The sequence below is a fragment of the Grammomys surdaster genome, unplaced genomic scaffold, assembly GCF_004785775.1.
Source record: "Grammomys surdaster isolate TR1022 unplaced genomic scaffold, NIH_TR_1.0 125996, whole genome shotgun sequence".
In the NCBI taxonomy this organism is placed as follows: domain Eukaryota; kingdom Metazoa; phylum Chordata; class Mammalia; order Rodentia; family Muridae; genus Grammomys; species Grammomys surdaster.
This window is the reverse complement of record NW_021620812.1, coordinates 4805988-4833188: the sequence shown is the minus strand read 5'-3', so window position 1 is coordinate 4833188 and position 27201 is coordinate 4805988. Positions and strand designations below refer to the sequence as shown.

Here is a 27201-nt window from a genome sequence, read left to right as displayed (position 1 = left end):
GTGTGCATACATGTGTGTGTATGTGTGTGTGTCTATACACATAAGGATAAACATATACATATGTATGTATACATATGAACACATATGTGTATAATACATACACATACACATGTACATGTCTAGGTATGTTCACATAAGTGCACAGGTGTGAATATACTGATATATGCTTTTGACCTGCCATGTCCTATAATTAGTTGTTTTGAAAAGACTAATAAATCAACTTGGACAATAAACTATTCAATGGGCAGCATTGCACTTTGATTTATAATGTAAATAGTTGAAGGTGATAGGACACATTGTACCAAGATGGTGATGATTTATTCACCCAGTCATTCAAGGAAGACTTACTACAGACCTGCCCTGTGTTGACGGAAGTAGAAACATTAACATACTAGGATCACTATCTCCTTAAAGAAGCCCTTCTGTGAGGTATGACAGTGACCAGAAATGTGTCCACCAGCACACACACTGCTATGTGTTCCATCCTACTGAAGCCAGTAAGAGGCCTGGGAGAAAGTGAGCTCTGCCTTTGGTTCATGAGGTATCACACAGTCGGCAATTATCTGTCACACAGGGTAGTTTCATTAAGAATGGCTTCTTCAAAGGCATGCCAGGAGGAGGAAGTGGTGAGATGCAGGAAACTGCCTCTACTAGAACTGAGTCCCTGTTCCCTTCCTGTTGCCATGGTTAGATGTGGACGTATCCATGTGCTCTATGAGGCGGCCTCGGCTTCCTATAGTTTGGGAGGATCTCAAGAGTGACCACTTTCTATAAAGGGCAATGGCAGGAAGGGGCATTTCTGACATTGGCTTGTTCAAAACAAAAGCCAGTTATCATTGATGGACGACATGCTTAGTCTTTATTTTCTTCCTGACTCAATTGAAAATTAGTCAGATTAGACTGGATTCAAAATTAACTCTGGATACAGGGATGTATGTAGAAGGGTTTAACATGCGGAAAGGGGAGACAGTCTTGAAATTGAGTGGCAGTATCCCAGTCTATAAGACGCACATGAGGAGAAAGCAGCCAAGATGCCCTGTCTCCCTTTGCTTCCTGACCACAGCCCTGGCTGATCTGCTGCTCCAGGTTTTGCTGGTTCCCTTCTCTGCATAACCAACTGTTCCCTCTTTAACTATGAGCCAAAAGGAACCCTTCCTCCTTTAAGTTTCTCCTGCTCCAGCAACAAGGCAAGTATCACACAGACAACGTGTTTACCTTACACAAACCCTTTCTCCATGTATCTAGGCCTTCACAGGAAACACGTGAAGTCAAAATTCCATTTAGGTAGTTTGATGGACCTGGTTGCAAAATTCACCTGTAAAAATATTAATTATTTTGGGTCCTTAAATATGCCAGTGTTCTCTCCAACTGGAAAGAGCTGATCACAAGCACGCTCCACTGTTTGTGTTATGGATCCATAGCGTGAATCCATCTGAAATTTCAACAGCATGAGCAAGTAGAGAGGATTAAATGAGAACTCAAGCTCAGAGTCCAGATCATACTCCAGGTTCCTGGATAGTGTGTGGACGTGCTCTCTGTCCTGGATAGTATGTGGACGTGCTCCCTGTCCTGGATAGTGTGTGGACGTGCTCTCTGTCCTGGATAGTGTGTGGACGTGCTCTCTGCACAGGGACAACCTGGAGCACTTAATCTCTGGTCACAGAAGCCTTGACAGAAACTGGGTCATTTTCCTGGGGATTAATTTGAGGCTGTTACCTCTATTTGATAAAAGTTTTATGGACCTGTGTGTAATACACATTGTATTGGCTTACACATATCTGCTAGGTTTAAAGGTGAACTGACAACACTGAGAACACTTGACCAAAATACTAAGAATTTCAGACAAGTGTTTGTTTACTCCAGATGTTTAATATGTGACTCTATTGCCCTTGGTAAGCAGGAGCCCTGTTACCTCCTCTCACTCCTTTTCTCTTTCCCCCTCTACCTACTGCCTCTGCCTCTCTTTGTTTTTCTTTTTATGCGTGTGTCTCTCTATCTCTTACTCTGCTTCTCTGTCTCTATATCTGTCTCAGTCTCTCTGTCTCTGTCTATCTATTTCTTCTCTCTCTCTCTCTCTCTCTCTCTCTGTGTGTGTGTGTGTGTGTGTGTGTGTGTGTGTGTGTGTGTGCATTACTGTTCTACATACACCAGTATCTGGATTGTCCTGGATTAATCAAGTTTGTGTCATTTCTTGTGGTTCTCATAATACATAACTTCCTGGACAATCTAAACAACAGCAACACACCATTTCAGTTTCAGATATACAATATACTGACAACTTTGGCCTCCTGTACAAACGTTCCTTTTGGATTGAAGATGATCGCCTTTTATCTGCTTTCCTGTGTTCAGCCTTCTGCCTGTGTCTTCTTTGTCCCAAATTCCATTTCCTGTAAAGTCGTCAACCCCATACTGGGTTTGGATCTACTCTAATGACTCTACTGGTTTTCCATTGTGTCTTGGAAGACAATGCCTCTAAATAGAATCTAGAATGAAATCCTGGGATGTAGGACTTCTGTGGAGACATGATTCAGCACGTAGGAAACCTCTATCTTTCTTCTTTTCTGCTTCTGCAGTGCTTGTACCTATGGCAAGAACATTGACCTGGTCAAATTCCTTCTTGATCAGAATGCTGTGAACATTAATCACCGAGGAAGAGATGGGCACACAGGTAAGACTGAGGAGAACATCGTGTCTTCACATGGCTGTCAGTTCTCAATAACAGTGTTGAACCTAGAGAGAGAGAGAGCATCCAGCTGATAAAGGTCAAGCCCCAGAGGATGAGCTATTTTATCAGTTAAATTCATTTAGAATTAATGGTAAATGGCAATATTAAAAATCAGATTGAGTGTTGCTCAGTCCCTCTGTTGTGTTAAAACCTGCATGCAACCTTTGCATCCTGTGTTCCCTTTATCATAATAAGTTGATGATTATGACATTTCTCTGCCCTTGGCTTGATTCTCAAGAAAAATACCGGTTGAACTCTGATTATTATTTTTGTAAAGGCAATAATATTTGTTCTTCATAATTTTTGTAGGAAGAGGAATGAAAAATTAAAACACACTGAGTAAATACAGTCAGTATGGAAGGCTGCCTAGTCTAGAGTCCCTCTATTGCCGAATATATCACCCGTGTTCTCAATAATAAAATTAATTCTTCATGATGCATCAATTATGGCTTTTTATCTCTGGAAACAATCCTGTTTATGGGGTAACTCTTTTGACATCAAAGCATCTTTTCTTCTTTCTTCTTTTCCTTCTTTTGTTCTTTTCCATCACAGGACTACACTCGGCTTGCTACCACGGTCATATCCGCCTGGTTCAGTTCCTACTGGATAATGGTGCAGATATGAATCTAGTGGCTTGTGATCCCAGCAGGTCTAGTGGTGAAAAAGAAGATCAGACATGTTTGATGTGGGCTTATGAGAAAGGTATGTTTTTAATCATCGCATCTCTGTAGCGACACATTGAACCGTGTGCATAGATTATGTTAATTTCTTTGCTTACGTGACATGAACCCTCCCACTTCCTCTGTCGATTGTGTATAAGGCTCTGGGGACTTGGATCAAAGAGTCCACTGGGCCATTATTAGGGAAAGCAACTTTTAGGCTGCAAATGAGCTGATGTACTGTCAGCATTGAGGCTGAAAAAGGACTGGGCTGCTGTAATTCTTAGCTCTAGAGATCAAGACAGAGATAGGCAACCACAGCAGAGTGATCTATATTTGGTTTTTATATCTTAGAGAAAATGTTGATCTTTGTATGTATGTATGTATGCATGTATGTATGTATGTATATGCATTTATGTATGTATATATAGGTATTCATGTGTTTACGTATGTATGTGTATATATGAGTATTTTTGTATGTATGTATGTATGTATATGCATTTATGTATGTATATATAGGTATTCATGTGTTTACATATGTATGTGTATATATGTGTATTTTTGTGTGTATGAGTGCATGTATGTATGTATATATGTATGTGTCTATGTATGTACACCAGTTTAAACCCTGCTAAGAATTTCTGTGTTATAAAGCAAGTGAGAGATGACACAAAACACACATCTCTCACCTTAAAAGGAATAGGAGTTTTTTTTCCAGAGCTAAATTGAGCAACCATGACCCAGAAACAGAGATTTAGGTTATCACAATACCATATTCCAATATAGTAATAATTTCATGAAGTTTCTGTAGCAATGGAACAAAATAAAGTCATAAACTATGACATGCTGTCAAATACATTGGTGAAAACATCAGATAGACTTGTTATAGACATGCAAGGACATCTCTAAGTGTCCAATGTGATGTGATGCCATTCTTAGCTTTTGGTCTGGTGGAACCCAAAGGGCTGTTTGCACACACTAACAGTGTTTACCTAACACTCATGAGAACTTTATGTCATGCACAGCGGTTGGCAGGCAGTAAACAGCATGAGGTCTATCTTGGAATATGCCTGATAAACCCAAAGATACTCCATTGGTGAAAACTCATTTCCCTTTGCTACTCTGTGTCAATTGTAAATAGCTTCTTGGTTAGGGGTAGAACCCTGTGTTCACTTCCCTTTCTAAGTTCTGGGACCCTGGCTGGCATGAACCTGTGCAGGTCTTGTGTGATCTGAGATCATTTCTGAATGACATATGTGTGTCCATTCTTTTGTGTCTGCAAGATACTGTTTCCTTGGAATCACCCCTCACTTCTGGGTTTTTACAATCTTTCTATCCCCTTTTCTGAATAGATGCCAGAGATGTGAGGCAAGGGGCTTGATGAATACATGTCAGTCCATACTCAAATCTCTCACTCTACATTATCCAGCTTGTGGGTGTGTCTTAATTTCAATCTACTTCATCAAGAAGCTTCTGTGAGTGCACGAAAGGCACCAATCCATGTGTATAGCAGTATGTTATGGGGAAATATTTTATTACCATGTCCCCTTTAGCAGAATGACAGTACTGAGGTTTCCCTGAGCCCATGATCCATCTACCATCAGATTCCTGGTCACTTAAGCAGTGTCATGTATGGGTTCCATGTCACAGAATGGATCTTAAATCTAATCAAAATGTGATTGATTACTCCTATAACATTTGTACCACTACCGAGCCAATATATCTTGCAGACATGTCACAGGGTTTGTAGGTGGGTGAATTGATGATTACCTTTCTCCTCCAGTGGAGTATCTTAAAACACCATGAATGCAGGTCAGAAATCTGAAGCTTCTAGTTGGGCAATAGCTTGATTTCTCCAAGTTGGATGACACTAATCAGTATTGTCTTCACCTGTATGACCTTACCATGCCATGCAAAATACCCAATAGCCTTGGTGATAAGCTGTGATATTGGCCAACACCTCAACAAGATATTACAAGTCTCTGGCAGTCGAGGTTTTACTTGGTGGCATGAGATGTGTATTTAGTGATTTTATTCAGATCCCTTCCATACATGTAGATAATTTAGCTTCCATATAATTTTCCTAATGGCCTTTAGCTTGCCTTGTCCTTTGCCAGATTCCCTCATTTGCACATCTCTTCCATTGCCCTCCCTATTTAATCCTCTATTCTGATTTCCTTTTTTAACATTAAGACATGTAAAGTGTATATAAAAATAAGTATCTCATTTTTTTAAAATGTGAGAATCCTTAAACATCTCACTGACAAACAAATTACCAACCGGTAGGCTGTCTCAGCTACAGTGTTGATCTAGAATGTTTTGTGCCTGAATAGGGTGAAGTCCATTAACGACAAGAGACATGGAGTTTGAAGGATGAAATACGGAACTACTGTAAGCTTAGAAACAGAGAGAGAAAAATGCACAAGCTTGAAGATCGCTAGTGAGAAAACGATGTGGGATTACCTTTATACAGGAGAGTCAATAAAATCATGGCGAAACAGCAAACACTTTATAGCCTGGCACAAGCAGCATCCACATAGCTCAGCGGAATCTTACACCCACCCAGAACCCAAATGAAAAAAATTTACAGCACCCAAGACCCAGAAACAGTCCTGATAATCTCTTTTAATCCCTTCCCCCAGGGAGCGGCCACAGCCTCTTTCTCTGACTAATGGACATGTGTTATGGTATATTTCATTGTATCAGATTCCTGCTGGCCAATGATTTGTAAGATCAACCCATTTCTCTGCAGGCAGCTATAGACCCCTTTTCATATCTCTGCTTAGTGAAAGGTTTTGAGGTAGTATCACAACTCATTCTATTTATTCTATCCAATGGGCATTTAGACACATTTAAGCTATCAGCTTTTAGAACTCACTTTTGAGTGTACAGTGTGTCTCTTGATGGATATAAATGTACTTCCATAAGGTATCAAAGCTGTCTACTTTGTGTTAAAAAGCTCTAAGTAGCTCTATCTTTAAGTTGGGAAATCTTCCACAGTTTAAAGCTTGGGAGGCCTCAGGTTCCTTTTGCTTCGCCCATCACATTAGTTCACGCATGCTCAGACAGCCTTTCTCAAGGGCTGTGCGCTTTAGTGGACCAGCATCTACTCAGCATTTGTCTCGAGGTAGCAGCTCTGAAGGTGCTGCTGCAGCTAGCTGTTCACAGAGATTCACTTTGCTTGTCTTTAGTTGATTGAGACTGATAGTCTAACTTTGGCTTTATTTATTTTATTTTTATTTTTCTTTGGAATCCACTCCTCACAAAACAGTGAATCATAGCATCATGGTGCCGCCTCCTTAGCAAAGGACAGCAGAAACCCTGTACTTCAGTGGGGCTGGCCATTCTCTAGCACTAGTCCTGTCTCTTATCTTTTTGTCCTACTGATGCGCCAGGCACCAGCATGGATTTCTATAATTACTGTGAACTTTAACAAACTGAATGTTGGCGCCCAGGAGACAGATGGATTGTCTGCATATGTTCTGGGGCAAACCGTGTCAGGCCATTGTTGCTACCATTCTCTGGCAATGTTTTCATGTGCTCTGGGAAGACTGACACAACCTTGTTAATACTGTCAGTGGGAAGAAGTTTCTGTTTGTTTTCAATAAAAATATGCTCTCTTTTGTCCCTTGGAGAGGGGATCACCAAGCTAATTGATGGCTTTAAAACGCAATGAAGAGGAAGTTGAGGAAACTGCAAGGTCCATGAAGAATTCTCTCTCTACAGAACAGAAGAGATTTCAGAATGACATCATTCTGGTTTAACAGGGACCCCGCCTTATCCTAGGAAAGAAAAGCTAGGCAGGAACTTCACAGACAGGGTCTCTCTGTTTGAAAGGACGTTTATATTAGTTAGGGGAGTATGATCCTGGTATTTAAGAATATGGCCCAACACAAAACCCCAACATACTCCAAACACTATGAGAGATTATTTTGTGATGTTTCTGTACCACAGTTGTACAATTCCCAAGCATGGCCTTTGTGGATGACAGCATCATGTGGCAATGACACAACCCTGGGCACCCATTCTGACTATCTCATCTGAGACTACACTCAGAATAGAATAGCTTCTCAATGCTGTCTATATCTTGATGACTCTAAAGCAGACATTTTATCTTACCCAAGCTAAATTTTAGCCAACTTTCACTCCACTATTCTGTTGCAGTAACTTGAGAGGTGCTTTAAGGGTCTAAAATATTAAGTTGTACTTCTCGAATATGCCCTGAAAAGTTGATTCACACTGGTTTTGTGGGACCATGCAGGAAGGATGCGGTCTATTCACATGAACCTTCTAACACAGAAAGACCAAAATTAATCTTGGGAAGATGTTCCCTGATGACTTCAGTTCTGCACTGAGATCTACTGATTGAAAAGTAGCCATGTTTTGCTAGACTTCACCAAGACCCAATTTTACTGTATTTAGAGTGTTCCTCCTCCTTTCTCTACAATTCTTCCTGAAAGTAAAGGAAAGGATAGCAGTCTCTCTTGGATTTGCACTGCCCTTCCCCTAGGGAACAAAGGAGTTGTATGAATCAATTTTAAATTGTCCTGATGAAATAGCCACCAGCCTGGTTATGTTCAAATCCTCTGCCCTAAGAAGCAGTATGGAAAACCCATTGTAAAGATCTGCACATAATCTGACACCATTCATTAAAGATGAAACTGCTAAATGAAAAGATCTCAGCCAATTAGAATTGAACCCGTAGCTCTCTGGCATGTCAGGCAGTTAGATCTGAAAAGGCTGCCTTGGACAAAGGAGAGCACTCTTTTATGTCAGGCTGTTCAGGGTCAGAAAATAACCCAAACTAGAAACAGAACTAGAAACTGTTGATTGGCTTCAGTGCCAACACAAGTTAAAGTAATTTACAGAAGCTCCTACCCCAATATTTAATTACCCGCAATGCAATATTTATATGCAGCAGAGGTGCCATAATTCACAGTGACAGGAAGCTGGGGTTGGAGAATTAGGAGTAAGTGAACAAAACAATAAAACTCAAGGCTCCTGTTCTGAGATACATGCTTTGTTTATTCCTTCTGACAAGGGGAGCGTGACGTGAATTATTTATAGTAAGTGTGCTACCACGTCCTCTCTAACAGAGTAATGAAATCTTGTAGTCATGATTTTCTATAGATTGTAGCCCATAGAAAGTAGCTCGGGGATGAAGGTGAGGAGGGACAGAGGTAAGAAGTGACAGATTCATGAACCATTCTGGAAACTTTCACTGATGTATCCTGAGGTCTTCAGGCAGCTTCCATGCAACATTCTAAGGCAGCTAGAGGGCACACGCACTTGTTTTACAAGCCTGGGGTGGCTTGCTAGGGTGGACCTGGAGCAATGGGGAGCGAAAGGAAGAGCTAATGGAAACTTGAGGTGGAATTTTAAACCTGTGTGGATTTCTATACTCACTACATTTCACAGATTGAGTTACTCTTTCAAATATAAGTAATAGTACTAACCATCATTTAAGTGGAGAGATTTTATTGTTATTATAAACATCATATACAAATATCTTCTGAAGTACAGTTGCTGTAAGTATTAGGATACTTAAACTGGGCAGACAAAAACTCACATTTGTCAAATCTGTAGTGTGTATTTATATAAATGTATGATCCAACAATCAAAGCAATCTACTTCCCTTCATTTGGTCCATTGAGGCAGAGGCTCATTCTGTAGACTAGACTACCCTCGAACTCAATTTCTACTCCGTGCCAGCCTAGAGCTCAGAGCAGTCCTCTTAACAACAGCTTGCCAAATCTGGGATCCAGGACGAGCCACCGTGCCTGAAGTAGACCTTGAAATAGAGGGTATCTTTCCACTATGAAGAATTTGGGGGTTATCTGCTAAGTCATGCCTGCCTGAGACACACCACTGTTCACAGAGAACAGACAGAGGAAGTCTGCCTCACTGCAGAGGTCAAACTCTTGCCCACACGGTGGTGAGTGAGGCAGCGTGAAGCACACATGCCATCTCATTATGAGATGAGTGCAAGAACATCTAATATCTCTCTGCCTTCATCCTAAAACATAAGATGAACAGTGAGCACCGACTTTACCGAATTCTGACAGGAGCTGAGAACCAGACATATTTAGAACATGGTAGATCCCAGATGCAGGTGGTCTTTCACCATTTGTGCTATGCTTTAATATGTATGAAATAATTATCTATGGTATGGGAGAAGGCCTTTGGAGCCTCTACTGAGGGAGTTTTAGTCCCTGATAAGCCCATTATACAAAACTTAAAAATAGAAAAGCTCATGCCAGGTCATGTGACTACTCGTGTTTATTTGTTGCTCAAAACATAATAATAACATTAAAACCGCAAGACCAAGGCAAAAGTTGATAATCCCTATTTAAAATACCATTAAAGTAATCGGAAACTATGATTCTGACCCGTGTGGCTGTGTGATGGTAATGAAATCTCTTTGAGCATTATAACCCTCTTGACCGTGCCGGGACTTTCAAGCCTTGTTAAGGAGGCCTTCACTCGGCTTCCTGCCAATTCCCGAGGACCACACTCACAAGTGACCCTTCCCTAGACAACACGTGAATGTGGGATCAATGTAAGGCCACCAGCCTCATCAATGTGCTCCCATGGTGCATCCCTCATGTGATCTGTTATTTGATGGCACCATCATAGTGTCATTTAATCCAGATACACACACACACACACACACACACACGTACATTTGACCTTTCCCCCCTCGGCTTCTCACCCCAGCACACAGAACCATTTGAATAAAGTCCCCTCATGCCACTTCAGCATATTTTGAGTCTATCCTTTCCTCGTTATTTTTGCCACCATTGTGTTAGTTCAAATCCTGCTTATATCTTGCCTGATTCATTTTAACACCTTGTCAACTCATTTTGCTTTTAATATCATTTACACCTATTTCTCTAGCTATAGTCTAACAAGTGGAATTCAAAATGCAATAGCTTCCAGTGGCATACACTACCTACAGGACAAAGTCCTGCTTGTTATCATGCCCAGTGCACCTCCTGTTTTGCAAACATTGTGGGCAGTTACTCATGTCATAATGGTGATGTGCCAACTGTTGCCACATTGACTAGGTCACTAGCATTTTCTCTGTTTCCACTCTGTATCAAGCATGCTCCAAACCTGATTTACTGTTCTGTATAATGACACAGAGGAGCAGCATCTGTTAATATAATGATAATAGAATCTCCTCTTTCATCCTTCAACACACCTAGCACTCTGTCTTCCTCCCCTAGGTTTTCCCATGCCTTGGCCATCTCCACCAAATTTTACTCCTCAAATTTTTGACTTCTACTTAACCTTCATGAATAAGTACATGGATTCTCTCTAAGAGAAAGCTTTACCTGCAAACCAGCCTCAAAAATGCTATTTGAATGTTTTGTTTTGTAGCATATATGTACACACACACACACATGCACACACATACACACACACACACATACATACATGTTTTTTAATTTCATCCTAATTTTGTGTAACCAGTTCAAATTTTGGGGCTGTTAGTCTTTAAAACAAAGACAGAAACTTTAAATTCAGTGGCTGATTCCTAACAGAAGTAGTTCTGGGCATGCTTGTTGAAATGAAACCACGAAAGAAGGAGCTATTAGATATGACAATCTGTTCCATGAGCCAGTACAGGGCATCTGATGAGTGAAGTTTTCAGGAATACTAGTCATGGCTACCCTTTTGACTCTGAAGCTACATCTACAAGGAGAGCTGACTTAACTTCTGAGTCTCTGTCAATGTTAGCTTTGATTTTCCACTCAACACAGCCTGGAGTCTTCTGAGAGGGAAGTCTCAACTGAGGAACTGCCTAGGTCGAATTGACCTGTTAGCATTTTAGGAGGCATCCCACAGTGATGGGCTGTGGCCTAGAAGTAGAAGTTGAGCAAACTTTTCTTTCCCCATGATGCTTTTTATTAGAGTGCTTTATCACAGCTACAGAAAGGACACTAGAAGAGGAATTGGTGCCAGGCATGGGGTGTTGCTGTGATGGACTGATCTGTTTTATTTAAGGACTGTAGAAGTGTTTACACCCTGGGCTGGGAAAGCCACTGGGTGCTCAAAGCTCAGGGAGCTACTACCGTGAAGCAGCTTGGAGGATAAGAATGTTGAGAGAAAGGCAAATGAAGGACGCCTTGCTCATGAGGTTCATAGGAAAGACAGAGCAGAAATCAGGAGGCAGAAGCCACAGGACACTTGGGGAGCTTGTTCTCTGCCTCGCTTCCAGCTTCTCACTAAGTTAGCTTTCTTGTACAGCCCAGAACCACTGCATTTAGAGTGGTGCTGCTCATGGTGACCCGGGTCCTTCTGTATCACTAATGATCAAGGCAGTTCTCTGCAGACATACCCATAAACCAATCTGAGTTAGACTCCTCAGTTAAGGCTTTCCTCATACATAACCTTAAGCTATGTCAAACTGACAAAGCCAACTAAGACAACCCTCATATTCAAGTAAATAAGCACAAGACTTTTGAAGACTCCCCATTTACCATTTCTATACACTCTGAGAAGGATCTTTTCCTCTCTTTGCTTAATTAGCTTACCCTACTTTTCAAATTCAGCTTGGAACTCATCACATAGCCCCTCCCTAGCTAGACCCCACAAGCCATGGTGGGACATGGCTGAGAAACCCACTCTCAACATCTTGTTTTTCTCCTTAAAGCTTGTCTAAATAAAATTAAAATAATGTATATGGTATAAACAAGACATGCAATTATTTTCCTTTGCTGGTAAATAGCATTGCTGTAAAAGCAAGGAAAAGCTTGATTTTAGCAGTGTGTTTATTATACCTATTACTTTATCCCTTCAACAGAAATACATTGACAGCTAGTCAATGGGTACAGTGCCAAGAACTGAGGTGGAGCAATGAGAAACACAGGTAGTATCTTCATCATGCCTTGAGTAAGGCCTTAGTTCTAGTATGAGGAGACAGAGCAACCCCCTCCCAAAAAAGAGGAAAATAGTGATATAATTGCTGTCAGTAAAGTAAGAGTAAAATGTGTAATAATTAATGTGCTTAAAGACCTTATCTAAAACAGAGCAGTCAGAGAGGTTTCAGTGGGTAGAATGGGGAGCTGACTTCTGACAAGTGTGTGATACTTGGTCAAAAAGGGAGAGAAATCAGAGAGGGTGACTACAGGGAGAAGGAAGGAACAAAGGAAGGAGAGTGGGGTATCTTAGCGGTCACGATCTCATTGCAAAAGCTTATGCTTTCCAATCCCTACTAGTGCTGAAGAGCTGGTGGCATTTTCATTTTGTGATGCAGGGGCAAGTGAAAGGGCAGACGGGTCTCACAGCAGAGGTGAGTCATGGGAAGACACAGTGAGCTGGGGATTCTTTTCACCACTGGTCTTATCGTCAGTGCAGGGTCAAGGCCCTCTGCAGGTAATGAAACTCTGGCAGGGCAGACTTCAGAAGTGACCGTCTGACTCCACTGCTCAGAGCATCCGAAAAGTGAGGTTTTGTATGATAAGAAGTGCACAGAGACATTGGGCCAAACCTCACATATGTCACCGCTGGGAGTCAGGTTCCTCTGAGTCAGTTGCTCTGGTACAGAGCTGTGGTTGCGCCTTCACTCATCTGAGAAACTGAAACGTTAAGAAGTCAGTAAAACTTCCCTGAACTGGGGGTGAGAGATGGCTCAATGGGTGTGGTGTCTGCCGTGTAAGCACAGTGATTTGCATGCAATTTCCAGAACCCCTGTTAAAATGGCAAGGTAGTGGTATGTACCTGCGATCCCAGCCCTGGAGGACAAAGACAAGTGGCTCACTAAGGCTTGCTGCCCATACCCAGAGTGGTGAGCTTGCCTATGAACTGACAGATCTTACTTGGTGAGCTCCAGGCACATGAGCAAGGATGAACTGAAAAAATAAGGGGAGTGTCTGATGAATGACAACCAACATTTACTGTTGATGTGTGTAGACACACACACATACACACAAACAGACACACATACACTTTCCTGCCTTATTAGTCAAATTCTCATGTCTCTTTTAGTCTTGAATACAAACAGTCTCAATCCCAGATGCTGGGTGATGTAGCCATCATTACCCTCACTCTGCTGACCTCCGTGCCTAGTTCTTTAACTAACTCTCAGGCAAGAAGAAGAAACATTGCCCATTGCCTCTAGGTTGAAATGGCAAGGATGCAGAGATGCCATGAGAAGGTAAAACTTTTTTCCTCAAGAGCCATGAAGACTCAGTTGGTCTGAGGCCATGATACATTACGGTGCTTTTACCCTAACATCACTGGAGACTGACTTAAAGTCTTACAAACCTAGAAAGTAATATAACTACTCAATACAGTAAAAGCAAAAAGTCAAGATTGCCAAGCCTCCTTCTACAGACACTGAAGCTCTGAACATGCAGAACGTTGCTATAATTGAGCTGATAACACAGCAACCTGACATCTGTTTAGGATACTTGAATGTACACACTAAATTCTTAGCTATAGGAGAAATACATTTTATTTAACCAGTGGAAACTTGGTTACATCTGTACGTGTGGGCCTTGAGTATCTGCCTGTCCACTGTCAAAGCCTTGGCTTTAAGAGTCAATCGGTGACACTCCAAAGCGAATGCTTCTGCTTCTCTCCCTGTGACCAGGCTTGGGAGTATGCCCTGGAGCTTGTGGTTCCTTCCTTTCCTTTTGAGGGCTTGTCAGAGCATTTCCAGCAAAGGAGCCTTTCGTACACTTGTGCCTTCAAAGCTGTCAGCAGGAGGAAGGAGATGAGGCAGAGCAGCCCTGCAGAGCAGAAGGAGCCTCTAGGCACCTCCCTGGCAGCCTCTCCCTTATCACCAGCCAGAACTCAGGCACTCATTAGGCTCTAGACAGAAATTATTCCAAAGAAAATGCCAGAAAATAGTGCCACCATACTGGCAGGAAATTAAAACTACTCAGAGCAAGTGGAGCCAAGAGAGCTTTTACAATGAGAGGAACATGAAGGGTGTGTTCAGCTGCTCTCTCAGACAGTCAGGATTCAGGATGCTGGTCCTGATCAACTGGGCGGGCAACTGTGCAACATCCCGATCCACTGGAGGAGCACCCGTGCTACACACTGATACACTGGGGAAGCACCTATGCTTCACCCTGATCTACGGGGGAAGCACTCATGCTTCACCCTGATCTACTGGGGGAGCACTCATGCTACACCCTCATACACTGGGGGAGCACTCATGCTACACTATGATCCACTGGGGGAGCACCCATGGTGGGCCCTGATCGGCTGGTGAGCACCTATACTGCGTCCTGATCCACTGGGGAGCACCCATGCTGTATCCCAATCCACTGGGGAGCACCAATGTTGCATCCCAATCCACTGGGGAAACACCCATACTGCATCCTGATCTACTGGGGAGCATCCATGCTGCACCTTGTTCTACTGGGGAGCATCCTTGTGCATCCCGATCCACTGGGAGCACCTATCCTGCATCCCGATCCACTGGGGAACACCCATATTGCACGTTGATCCACTGAGCAAGCAACTGTGCTTCATCCAGATCCACTTGTTGAATATCCATTCTGCATGCTGATCTACTGGGACAGTACCCATTCTGGACCCTGACCCATTGAGGGAGCACCCACGCTGCATCCTGATCCATTGGGGGAGCACCCATGCTGCATCCTGATCCACTGGAGGAGCACCCATGCTACACACTGATCCCCTGGGAGAGTACCCATACTGCATCTTGATCCACAGGTGGAGCACCCTTGCTACATCTTGATCTACTGAGGGAGCACCTAGTCCTCTTCCCATCAGCAGAGTGAGTTCACAGAGGGATCCCAGAGGAATGAGGAGGAGTAAGCTGTAAACTAAGCTCTCTTGTGCCTGGGTAAATTCCGGGGTGTGTGTTGGGGGAATGTCTCCTAGGAGAAACAGAAATAATAAAAACAGATTATGATTTGGCTTTCTTGTTTTTATTTTTCTGGATCCAAATACATAATAATAAAGTTATTAAAAGAAGAGTTTTCAAAACCCCGCATGGTCATAGGGTCAAGGTCAAACTTTCGAAACTGAATTTAGTAAGAGACAGTTGAAAAGCTGATTTAATTCCAAAAATATTTTCTTAGTTACTGTTCCATCGCTGTGAAGAGGCACCATGACAAAGGCAACTAATAAAGGAAAGCATTTAATTGGAGGCTTGCTTACAGTTTCAGCAGGTTATTCTGTAATCACTATGGTAGGGAGTGTGGCAGTAGGCCAGCTGTCATGGTGATGGAGCAGTAGCTGAGGACTCACATGTGATTGGAAAGTTGCAGGCAGAGAGAGAGACTGAACCTGGCAGAGGCCTTGTAAATCTCAAAGCCTACTCCTAGTGGCCCACTTCCTCCAGCAAGGCCACATCTAATTCTGTTCAAACACTTCCACTAACCCGGGACCAAGCATTCAAACGTAAGCCTATGCAGGCCATTCTCCTTTAAACAGCCACAGAATTTTGTTGCCACAGTCCTTACACCCTGAAGCTAAAGGGATGATACACGGAAAGGGACACTTGTGCTGCTGGCCACTGCAACTCACAAACTGCATCATCTGTGTGGAACCCTGTGAAGCAAGAAAATGGCCCAGGTGAGGGGTGCATACCTAGACTCCAAATGGGCTGCCTTGCAAGGCAAAGGGGAATGAGACTTGCTATTGGACAACTTTTAAAGAGAAGTTTATCCTACTTTATCCCACTGCGCTTGTGACCCACAATAACCTTTATGTGTGCAGAAGGACAGCAGAAGTCAGGTCACGGGAGTGTGAAGAGAACTCAGCTACATTGCTGGCTTTTAGGATCTGAGAGGCAGGCATTAAACTCAGGTTTATGAGTACACTTTAGAAGCCAGAATTGAAGGGTAGAGAGACTGGTTCCATTTGGGCTTATCAATGAATGACAAAGATCCATCTGTTTCCTTTTTCCAAGACCTGGGATTATTGATATACTCATGGCTCTTTACCCCCGTACTTGTAATCTAAACTTAGGTCTCAGGGTGGTAAAGCAAGCTGTATATGGGCTGAGCCATCTCCTTAACCACATGCTGTGTTAGTTAATGTTTACGTCTGTCTTACAAAGATAGATTGTTATTTAGAATCTAAAGACTAAGGTCTTGTTCTTTTACGTGTGGGAAAATAAAAATGGACCTTTATCTTATGCCATGAACAAAATAGAACTCAACATGGGCTCAAGAAACAAAAGTAAGACACAAAGCTATAAAGTCACTAGAAGGAAATGTAAGTAAGGGTCTTCCTTTCCTTGATCTGTGAAGAGCCTTTTAGATCGGTCATTAAATGCACACATAAAGAAAATCTGGACAGACATGATTTCAGAAAGGGAAACTCCTTTTTCCCTGCCAAATCACAGAGTTATATTTTATTCTATACTGATACATAGTATAAATTCATCCACTTAAAAATAAAAGTCCATCACAGATCATTTTGGCAGGCCAAGATGTCTTAAAGTATAATTACAGAATTTCAAAAATAATTTCCTATACATTTTCAAGTATCACCAGTAAATTTTTATTTCCTGTCTTTATGTTTTATGGTTAACCAACGATTTTCTTTCCTTTTTAGAGCTGGAGGTAAAGGCATTTTAGTTTTTAAAATGTGACAAAATAAAATACAATAAGATGAAGAAAAAAATCTACTATATTAGAGTTGGACATGGCAACCTAACAGAAAGAAGAGACCCAAGAGCAGGCAAAAGAATCAGAGACCCATTTTTTCTGTCAGGAGAGACTGATAGATATATACTATATCTATTTTATATAATTATACTTTGAGACAACTTGACCTGCCAAAAATAATCTGTGATGGACTTTTATTTTTAAGTGGTTGAATTTATATTATGTATCAGTATAGAATAGAATATAACTCTGTGATTTGGCAGGAAAGAAAGAATCTCACTTTCTTTACACACAGGGGACCTGTAAACTTGCTACATCAGTCTCTATGAGCTAACGTGAGTCTTGATTAGGTGATTCTGAGGATGTTGTTCTGGTGCCCTCTGTTCTCTAGCTTTTACAATATTCCTGCCTCATCTTGTATTGTTTTCACTGAGCTCTGTGAGGAGGGATTTGACTAAAACCTCCAATTTAGGTTTTCTCTATTCATAATGTCTGGCTGTGGGTTTCTGTATCTGTTCCCTTCTGCTGTGGGAGGAAGCCTCTTCAGTGATGACTGGACAAGGCATTGGTCTATAAGCATGGCATAATATCATTAGGAATAATTTTCTTGATTTTTTTTGTGTTTGACCAGTAGTGTTTAGTTTTACTCCAGGAGTCTCGGATATCATGATTCTAGTTTTTGGTCACCTCAGCAGTGTCAGGTCAGGTATGAGTTCCTTCCTGTGGAGTGGACCAGGTCAAATCAGACACTGGTTGGTTTCTCACACGCTCTGTGCCAACCCTGCCCTAGTATGTTATGGAGGAAGGACAGATTGTAGGTCAAAAGTTTGTGGCTGAGTTGGTGTCCATGTTTCTCTTTCAGTAATCTGCACAGTTATCTTCTCTCACCAAAGAGACTAGAATGTATGGGTGAGGGCTCCAAGCAGGCTAGGCACCAGATCTACTTCTCCATATTCATTGAGTTGTATGGGTGTTGCCCTCAGCAATGGGGTCCCACTCTCAGTTTGTAGAAAAAAGATCTTTTGACTTAGCAGCAGCTTTGGTTGCTTGATGATTTCCATGGGGTCTTCTTAGTCAACAACTTAATTGGATGTAACCCTATGCCATCACTGGAGGCCTTGCTTGCCTATAAAAGATGGCCAGTTGAGACTATGTATTCTCCATTACTAAGGAGACATCATTGGGATCACCTTCATAGATTCCTGAAAGTTTCCTTTACTCTAGGTGTCCATTCTACCCTCAAATGCCTCTTCCCTCCAGACCCCAAGTCCCAGCCATCATTCCTTGTTGCAGTAATTATTTTAAAATGGCCACTGGTCAAGCCGACTATCTAAGCTGCAGTGGCTCTGCTTAGCTCAGCCTCCATGTTCCGTGGCCAGAGGCCACATGCGTGCCACAGCTAGAAAAGACCAGCCAGAAACACCAGCTCTTCCACCCACGAGATGCCAGCATGGGAGATGGCTCTGCCAATCTTCCATGCTGTCTCCGCAAGGCTGGGCATTGCCCAGACCATCCCACCAACCACACGGGCTCAGTACAAATGAGACTCTAAATGCTAAGATTATCCAAAGGCTTTATATATTTGGTAATGATTAATAACAAGATGCCCACTTAATCAGAGGTGTAACCCAATACCCAACCTAGATATACCAACTACCTTTGCAAGAGACACGTGAACATCCACCTCCATGTTCCCCTCTCTCATCTCCTCCCTCTCCTAGCTCCTTATCTTCCTTCTCCTCTTCTCCTTACTTCTCCCACCTTAGTTCCTCCTACAGTTCCTCCCACTCTCCCACTCTACCATATCTTTCCTTACCTGATTTTCCCCTCCTGTCCCCACCTACTCCCAGTCTGCCTATGAAATTTGTTCTATTTTCCCCTCCCAGGGAAAATCACTGTGCCCCCTATAGACAGATAGACCACTTTACCTAACCTCTTCATTTTTTATCTACTCAATGGCTAATATCCATTTATAAATGAATACATACCATATTTATTTTTCTGTATTTGAGTTACCTCACTCAAGATGATTTTTTTTCTAGTTCCATTCATTTCCCTGCAAATTTCATGATGTTATTTTTTTAACATCTGAGTAATACTTCATTGTATAAATAAATGTACCACCTTTTCTTTATCTATTCTTCTGCTGAGCAACAGCTAAGTTGTTTCCAGTTTCGAGCACTTATGAATAGATCCACAAAGAATATGGTTGAGCAAATGTCCTTGTGGTAGGATCAAGCAACATTTCTGTATATGTCCAATAGTACTGTAGCTATATCTTGAGGTAGATCGCTTTCCAATTGTCTGAGGAACCACCATGTTGATTTCCATAGTGGCTCCCCACTGGGAGTTTGTACTACCATCAGCAATGGCAGGCTGTTCCCCTTGCTCCATATCCTCACCAGCATGAGCTGTTACTTATGTTATTGATCTTAGCATTCTGAGAGTTATACAATGAAATTTCAAAGTAGTTTTGATTTGCAGTTCCCTGTAGGTTAAGCATGTCAAACATCTAAGTGTTTCTCAGCCACTTGAGATCTATTGAGAATGCTCTGTTTACATCTCTTCCATGATTCTAATTGAATTACTTGGTTTTTTTTTTTTGGTATCTTGTTTCTTGTGTTCTTTATATATTTTGGATGTTAGTCTTCTGTCAAATATGGAGTAGATAAAAATATTTTCCCATTTTGTAGACTGCAGCTTTGTAGGATTTACAATGTCCTTTGTTTCATAGAAGCTTTTTGGTTTCATGAGGTGCCATTTAATAATTGATCTTAGTGCCTGCACTATTAGCCTTCTGTACCAAAAGTCGTCTTCCGTGCCACTGTGTTGAAGGCTATTCCTCGCTTTCTCTTCTCTCAGGTTCAGTATATCTAGCTTTATACTAAGCTCTTTGATCCACTTGAACTTGATAAAATATGGATCTATGTGCAGTCTTCTAAATTTTGACCAACACAGTTGTTCAAGATACTTTTTCCATTGTGTATTTCTGGCTTCTTCATCAAAAATCATGTGTCTATATGATATAGATCCTCAATTTGATTCCATAAATTAGTGTGTCTAGTTTTATGCCAATAACATGATGCTTTTATTACTATAGTTCTGTTATACAACTTAAAATAGGAGATTGTGTATAAAGAATTTTGTTAAAATTTTGATGGGGATTAGCATTGAATCTGTAGATTGCCTTTGGTAGGGTGTCCATTTTTACTATGTTAATCCTATCAGATCATAGACATAGACGATCTTTCCATCTTCTGTTTGAACTTGAAGTTTTATCATACAAGTCTTTCACTTGCTTGGTTAGAGTAACTCCCAAGATACACTGTTTGAGACTATTGTTAAAGGTGTTGTTTCCCTGATTTCTTTCGCTGAGTGTTGTCATTTATATATAGAAGGGCTACTAGTATTTTTGAGTTGGTCTTGTATCCAGCCATTTCTCTGAAACACTTTGTTAGTTGTAGAAGTTCACTGGTAGAATTTTTAGGGTCATTCATGTATACTATCATATCATATACAAATAATGATACTTTAACTTCTTTTCTAATTTCTATCTCCTTGATATTCTTCAGCTGTCTTGCTCTAGTTAAGACTTCAAGTACTATATTGAATAGATATGAAGAGAGTAGATAATCTTCTCTTCTTCCTGATTTTAGTGTAATTGCTTTGAATTTCTCCTCGTTTAATTTGATGTTGGCTTTATGCTTACTATAAATAGTTTTTATTATATTTAGGTATTTCCCTTGTAACCTTGATATCTCTATGACTTTTGTTATGAAGGGCTGTCTCGTTTTGTCAAAGGCCTTTTCTGCATTTGCCATTTTCTTTGACTGATGTGTCTATTACTTCTACTGTATCTTCAATGTCTGAGATTCTCTCTTCCACATCCTATAATCTGCAGATAAAGCTTGCTTCTGTGGTTCCAGTTTGAGTTCATAACTTTTCATTTCAAGAATTCCTTCAGTTTGGGTTTTCTTTATTAATTACATTTCCAATTTCATGTCTTAACAGTTTTCTTTATTTCTTTACACTGTCTGTCTGTGCTTTTCTGGATTTTGTATTTACTAATTTCCTCTTTAAAGACCTCTATCATATTTTCAAGACTGTTTTAAAGTATTTTTCTTGTCTTTCAGCTATGTTGAAATATTAAGGGCCTGTTAAGGTAGAACAGCTGTGCTTTAGTGGAGAAATAATATCCTGGCTGTTGTGTTTTCCTGATGTTTCTGTATCTGTGGTTGAAATGATTAAAATTCTAGTTGATGACTACTAGGTTGGTCTTCATTGGATAGAAGTTTTGTTCCATGGTATCTGTTTTCTCTTTGGATTTTCTGAGAGTGTGATGGCTGTGTGTTGCTTGTTTTCTCATTCTGTTTAACTGGTGTGTTCACAGAGAATTCCTGCTGGTGTTGGAGATTAGAATGAGTTGAGGGATGAAAGGTTGGAGAAGAAAGTCTTGTGATCTACTGGGTGATAGAGTCAGAGAAGAAAGCAAGACCACAGAAGTTTTCCAGCTATAGAGTTGGTAAAAAGACTGAGGAGATTGGCCCTCAGAAGAAGGAGGACAGGCATGGGTCTTCCCTTTAGCCTACTTGGTGCCCTGGCAGGAGTGGTTCTTCGGTTATCAGGTGGTGCCTTCTGGAGAAGTAGTCAGATAGAGGTTAGGAGGGATGTTCCATGGGATACACAGAAGATGTAAATGTAGAGGGGAAGGCTACCACTGATGTAATATTGCAATGCTAGGGACCAGACTGTAGGATTGGGTCTAGAGGTAGAGAAACAGGAGAAGGGCAAAAGGCAGCCTAACTGGTTTTCTTGAAGGCTGCTCTTTTTTTTTCCTTTTTAAGTAAAGTAAGGCATATCCTTCCATTCCTGAGAACTAATGGTTTTGAAATGACCTACTTTAATCCTGTCTTTGTAAGCTCTACATAAGTGGTCCCTTAAGTCTCATCAGTACCACCAAGGTACTCATTAGAAAGCTACCAGGATGCTGAGCAGTGGTGACACATGCCTTTAATCCCAGAACTTGGGAGGCAGAGGCAGGCAAATTTCTGATTTCAAGGCCAGCCTGGTCTACAGAGTGAGTTCCAGGACAGCTAGGGCTACACAGGGAAACCCTGTCTAGAAAAACAAAAACAGACAAACAAAAAAGAAAGAGAGAAAGAAAGAAAGAGAGAGAGAGAGAGAGAGAGAGAGAGAGAGAGAGAAGGAAAGAAAGAAAGAAGGAAAGAAAGAAAGCTGGAAGGTCCTCCCACATAGCTTTTCATGCAGTCTCTGGGAAATCTGCTCACTTCACATTCTTCACATTCATACTCTAGTAGCTTGGTGCCTTCTTTTTATCCAGTGTTCTTCTCAACGCTCCCTGCCTGGATTCATCACCCTCATTCTCATTGGCCCTGCTTCACACATGCCTTCTTTAGTTTGTGAACAGATCATGTCATGTTCGTTCCCAACTCAGAACTTTTACACTTTTACGTTATGTACTATCCCTTCCTATCAGATTCTCATTAGATTATTTTTTTTTTTTGCTATCATCATTTGGGCTTTGAAGTCTGAATCTGGTCACACAAAATCTAGTCTAACTAATAATAACTAGAGCTTGTCCCCATCATTTTAACACAGTCTGCATCCATGGTTTTGGAAAACAGAAACTAAAGACAATAAAATGCAGAGCCTAGTTGTTTACTTCTGGAAAGCTGATATGTAGATTTTCTCACAAAATTCATCATTCATATACACAAATTTTTGTCTTTAAGGAGTCTGGAGGTAGATTGTTACATTTGGAAAACATCTAGTGTTAGTAAACCTAGTGTTGACTTCTCTATCCTGCATTCTTCTTTTTAAAGATTTATTTATCTTATGCATATAAGTACACTGTAGCTGTCTTCAGACATACCAAAAAAAGACATCAAGATCCATTATAGATGGTTGTAAGCCATCATGTGGTTACTGGGAATTGAACTCAGGACTTTTCTTGCAAACACTATTCAGTGGGCTCTTTTAAAGGGAAACATTGACTAAGTGAGCTCTACTGTGGGCATTCTACATGTAAACTGGCATGTGCAAAGCCCGTCTAAATTTTAGGTTTCTATAATAAGAAAACATTTACGCTTTTCTGTTTCTATAGTTGGCCATATTTACAGTGGGTTCAGTTGCATTTCACAGGGCTCTGGGCAAGATCTATGAGGCCAACTGTTTGCCTCTTTTACAAATTAGCTTCAGTAGAGTATTTTCATAGTGAAGCATACAATAGTGTCAAGGTTTAATTCTATTGAAAATCAATGGCTTTCTCTGAAACGCATTTAACATTTTTCATTTTTTGCAAGAATAATTTGTGACACATCTAATAATTCCAGAATGCTAGTGATAGTGGTATAAAACTGAGACATGTCTCTCAACTTTGTGACATTTCGAGACTGGTAACAAGGCTGAGGGAGCAGCTTACCACTGAGAGTCCTGGGCTGCAGCTGGCAACTGGGAAAGTAACAGCTCACTGTATCTTAAGGCATAGACATGGTAATGGCATTGCCTTTGTGTTCCCAGTGAATATGCCACAAAGGCACATTGGAATGGAAGATGAATAGAGAAGTGACTCAGGGTAGGCAGCCATTCCCAGGAACAGAGCCACTGTGACAGAGGACTACAGGTATCTATGTGAAGCCTGCTGTCTCCACCACAGAAACCTATGTCATTATCTCAGTTCTGTGTTACTGGGATTGCCAACCAAGTAACATGCCCAGTCACAGTGTGTGCCCTGTTCTCTCAGATACCGTATGTGTCTTTCAGACACTTAACCATGTCCTGGCCATATATACTCACACCATTTCATATCTGGTCACTCAGAAGTTTCTCATGATTAATTCCTATAATTATGTTCAATTACCTTATAATCCTTTTATAAGCAGAAGCATAGTCACATGTCTATTGTATCCCTGCTGCACACTATAGTATATTAGGAGACTCTCAGCAGCTTATTTGAATGAAAGAAGTCCTAAATTCATATTGTAATATATTATCTCCTCAGGTATAACCTATGTTACAAATTGTATCCAGTAGGTTTGGGGAGGGAGCTAGGATTTGTTTACTAAATCAAGACAAATGTATTCATCCCTTTTGTGTTTCTATGAAGGACATGATGCCATTGTCACACTCCTGAAGCACTATAAGAGACCCCAGGATGAGCTGCCATGTAATGAATATTCTCAGCCTGGAGGAGGTACCACTTTGCGATTCTGTTTTCATTACTGTACAATCTTGAGTTCATTGGTAAATGTGTGTTTCTGTTATTGATTCTCTGGGATGAGGAAGAAAGATACAGCCAAAGGATGAGGTTCATTTCTGGAAAGTTTATAGCTGGGTGAGGCTACACAAAGAATGGCCACCACAATTCACCATAATATAGATATTCAAGCTTCGCATTCCATGGAGTGAATGGGCATGGGCTGGTACAAGTCTCAGAAGGCCTAAGAAAGCAAAGAACAGTCATTTTCTATGTCTGTAATTTACTAAGACAAGGAAAGAGTACCCATAGCCAGATTCAAATTACAGCAGATACATCTGCAGTAGTCTTCTAGAACAGAATTAGGATCTTTTTATGTAGATTCTAGAAAAATATGTGCACCACAGCTTCCTATACAGAAGGAGGTAGGAACCTTAAGCTGGTTTCGTCAACTGCTTTGTGTTTATCATGTTGAACTTTAAGGCAAAAGAAATGATTGCTGACTTCAACTCTACTGTTTAACTTGATTTCTAGATGGCTCCTATGTGTCTGTTCCATCCCCCTTGGGGAAGATTAAAAGCATGGCAAAAGGTATCTATAAACGGGATAATTGTTGTTTTATCACTGAGGATGATTATTGCCTAAATACAACAGCTATGCGTTTTGTTTTGTTGTGAGTGGTGGCTACCTCAGCATTATAGGCAATGCTGGTAGAGACCTTTCTTCTCAGAACTAGCCTTGCCCTCATGCCCCTTAGTCCACATATGTCACGACAGTGGATCACTGATGAGTACTGAAGAGAGCTCAAATTCGCAGAGGACTACTTGCATGTTTATATTTTGAACAAATTGTAATTACATATTTTGAACAAAATATAAATTATAAACATTAATATTTTTAGAATTGGAAATGTATTTGCTTTAGAAAATATCCAAATTAATTAATTACTATTTTTTTTAAATCTGTCAAATTAGTGAGCCTCAGGTACTTTTTTGAATGCATGTCACCGATTGTTGAAATTAACATCACTAGACCAGGAAAGTATAAAATGCAAGTCCACGACAAATTAATATTTAACCAATTGGAATCTATAGTTTTAAAAGTACTTTTCAGTGTGGAATATGTCCTTTGACTATTTCCTGTGTTTATCACATGCTGTTTAATGGGTATCCCCTTAAGGTTCAGTTTAACAATAGACATTTGACTTCCTTACTGATGGAGACTGAAGGGATAGCCTCCATTTCTCAGGCAATGAGGTAAACCATATTGAAGGGTAGTTATGTATTCAGTCATGTTAACTTAAAATAAGAATACCAATAAGGTCAGCCCTGATCACAGAGATTGTGCAGCTAAGCCAGAAGGCCACCCTTCTGGTAATGCAAGCTCAGCCACTGTGCTAAGCTCTTAGAATTACCAAGTGATCAGTTACAGTTGGGATGAAGTACCTTTGCTTGAGAATGTCCAATGTGTATTTATAGCCATATGTGCACATTCCATACCCAAAGTAAAAAGGCAATTACTGTTTGCAGAGAAGGCAGATGTTCTCCTCCTGAGGGCTGAGTTACCCTCCCGTTTCCATCTGCAGCTCTCTGAAATTGAGTTCCATGAGATTATCGGCTCAGGTAAGCAAAGAAACCAGAGTCCAGTTGGATTTTAACATTTTCAGATTTACCAACTGTAAACACTTATCAACTTCTCTTAAATAATTTTAGGTTCTTTTGGCAAAGTCTATAAAGGACGATGCAGGAATAAAATAGTGGCGATCAAACGGTAAGCAAGCAGGTGAATCACATCATTGTCAGCTGGGAAGAACAGGGACAAGCCTCCTGAAAACTCCTGTTGACAAGAACATGTCTTCACCCCTGTCCTAGATACCGAGCCAACACCTACTGCTCCAAGTCAGACGTGGATATGTTTTGCCGAGAGGTGTCCATCCTCTGCCAGCTCAACCACCCGTGCGTGGTTCAGTTTGTGGGTGCCTGCCTGGATGACCCCAGCCAGTTTGCCATTGTCACACAGTACATTTCAGGAGGATCCCTGTTCTCCCTGCTTCATGAACAGAAAAGGTATGGGCCCTCCTTGGACTCAGCATGGAAATCACCTTTACCACATTCCTAGGGACTTCCCATCGGGGACCGTATTGCCTTCTGACATGTCTAAGTGCTATCAAGTATGGCATTTTAAACATGACTGATGATTTATGATTAAATTGTTATATTTCCAGAAATGATATACTTAAGTAATATTTTTAAACAGTAAGTCGAGGGTAACAAATTTGAGGAATGTGAAGCCAACTGAGGCTTGTAAATAGACTAACCTTGACACATCCGCACGGTATTGCAAGGAAGCCCAGAACACAGTAACCAATAAGGGTCACAGTGTTGATGAGAGAAAGGTTTTTAAAAGAATATTCTTGCCCATGTTGGACCTCAGTTCATGTTTTATATCTCTACAGATAGTAAGTATGACATGGTTTCACTCAGTGGCTCCAGAACATTCCACATCTGTTATTATCATGGATTTTTGTATGACACAAAATAAAGAAGTTTATTTTTTAAACAACACATTATATATCTGAGTTGACATTTAGATAAGCAATTCCCAAATATGGAAAGATGTGTTCCAGACAGAACATTTAGTTCCATCTTCCATGAATAAAAATGCAGAAAGAATTAAACAGAATAACAATCACGGGCTGATTTCTTTTGAGAGACATGCTGAGTGTTGGCTTCAACCACTTTTTCTCCATTCAGTCTATTTTCTATTATAGAATTCTTGATTTGCAGTCTAAATTAATCATTGCAGTAGACGTTGCCAAGGGCATGGAGTACCTGCACAGCTTGACCCAGCCAATCATACACCGTGACCTGAACAGGTATGTGGTTTTCCTAAATGACGAACTTATAACTCTGCAGCTCACGAGGACACAGTGAGGACATGTCTTAGATTTATTTCAGGTCAGAGTTTTCTCTATGTACACTGTGAAAAGGGATCAGGCCA

The 27201-nt window shown here is 40.9% G+C and overlaps 1 protein-coding gene across 1 annotated transcript in view; it reads left to right on the top strand.

The window, feature by feature from the left end:
• Positions 1–27201, top strand: part of Tnni3k (TNNI3 interacting kinase) — a 253119-nt gene that overhangs the window by 75943 nt on the left and 149975 nt on the right. The window contains exons 10-17 of the mRNA XM_028754295.1: positions 2574–2668; positions 3278–3427; positions 24112–24198; positions 24736–24792; positions 25731–25823; positions 25914–25971; positions 26073–26267; positions 26972–27076. Coding sequence (XP_028610128.1) covers positions 2574–2668; positions 3278–3427; positions 24112–24198; positions 24736–24792; positions 25731–25823; positions 25914–25971; positions 26073–26267; positions 26972–27076 — 840 coding nt within the window. The remainder of the gene's footprint in view (positions 1–2573; positions 2669–3277; positions 3428–24111; positions 24199–24735; positions 24793–25730; positions 25824–25913; positions 25972–26072; positions 26268–26971; positions 27077–27201) is intronic.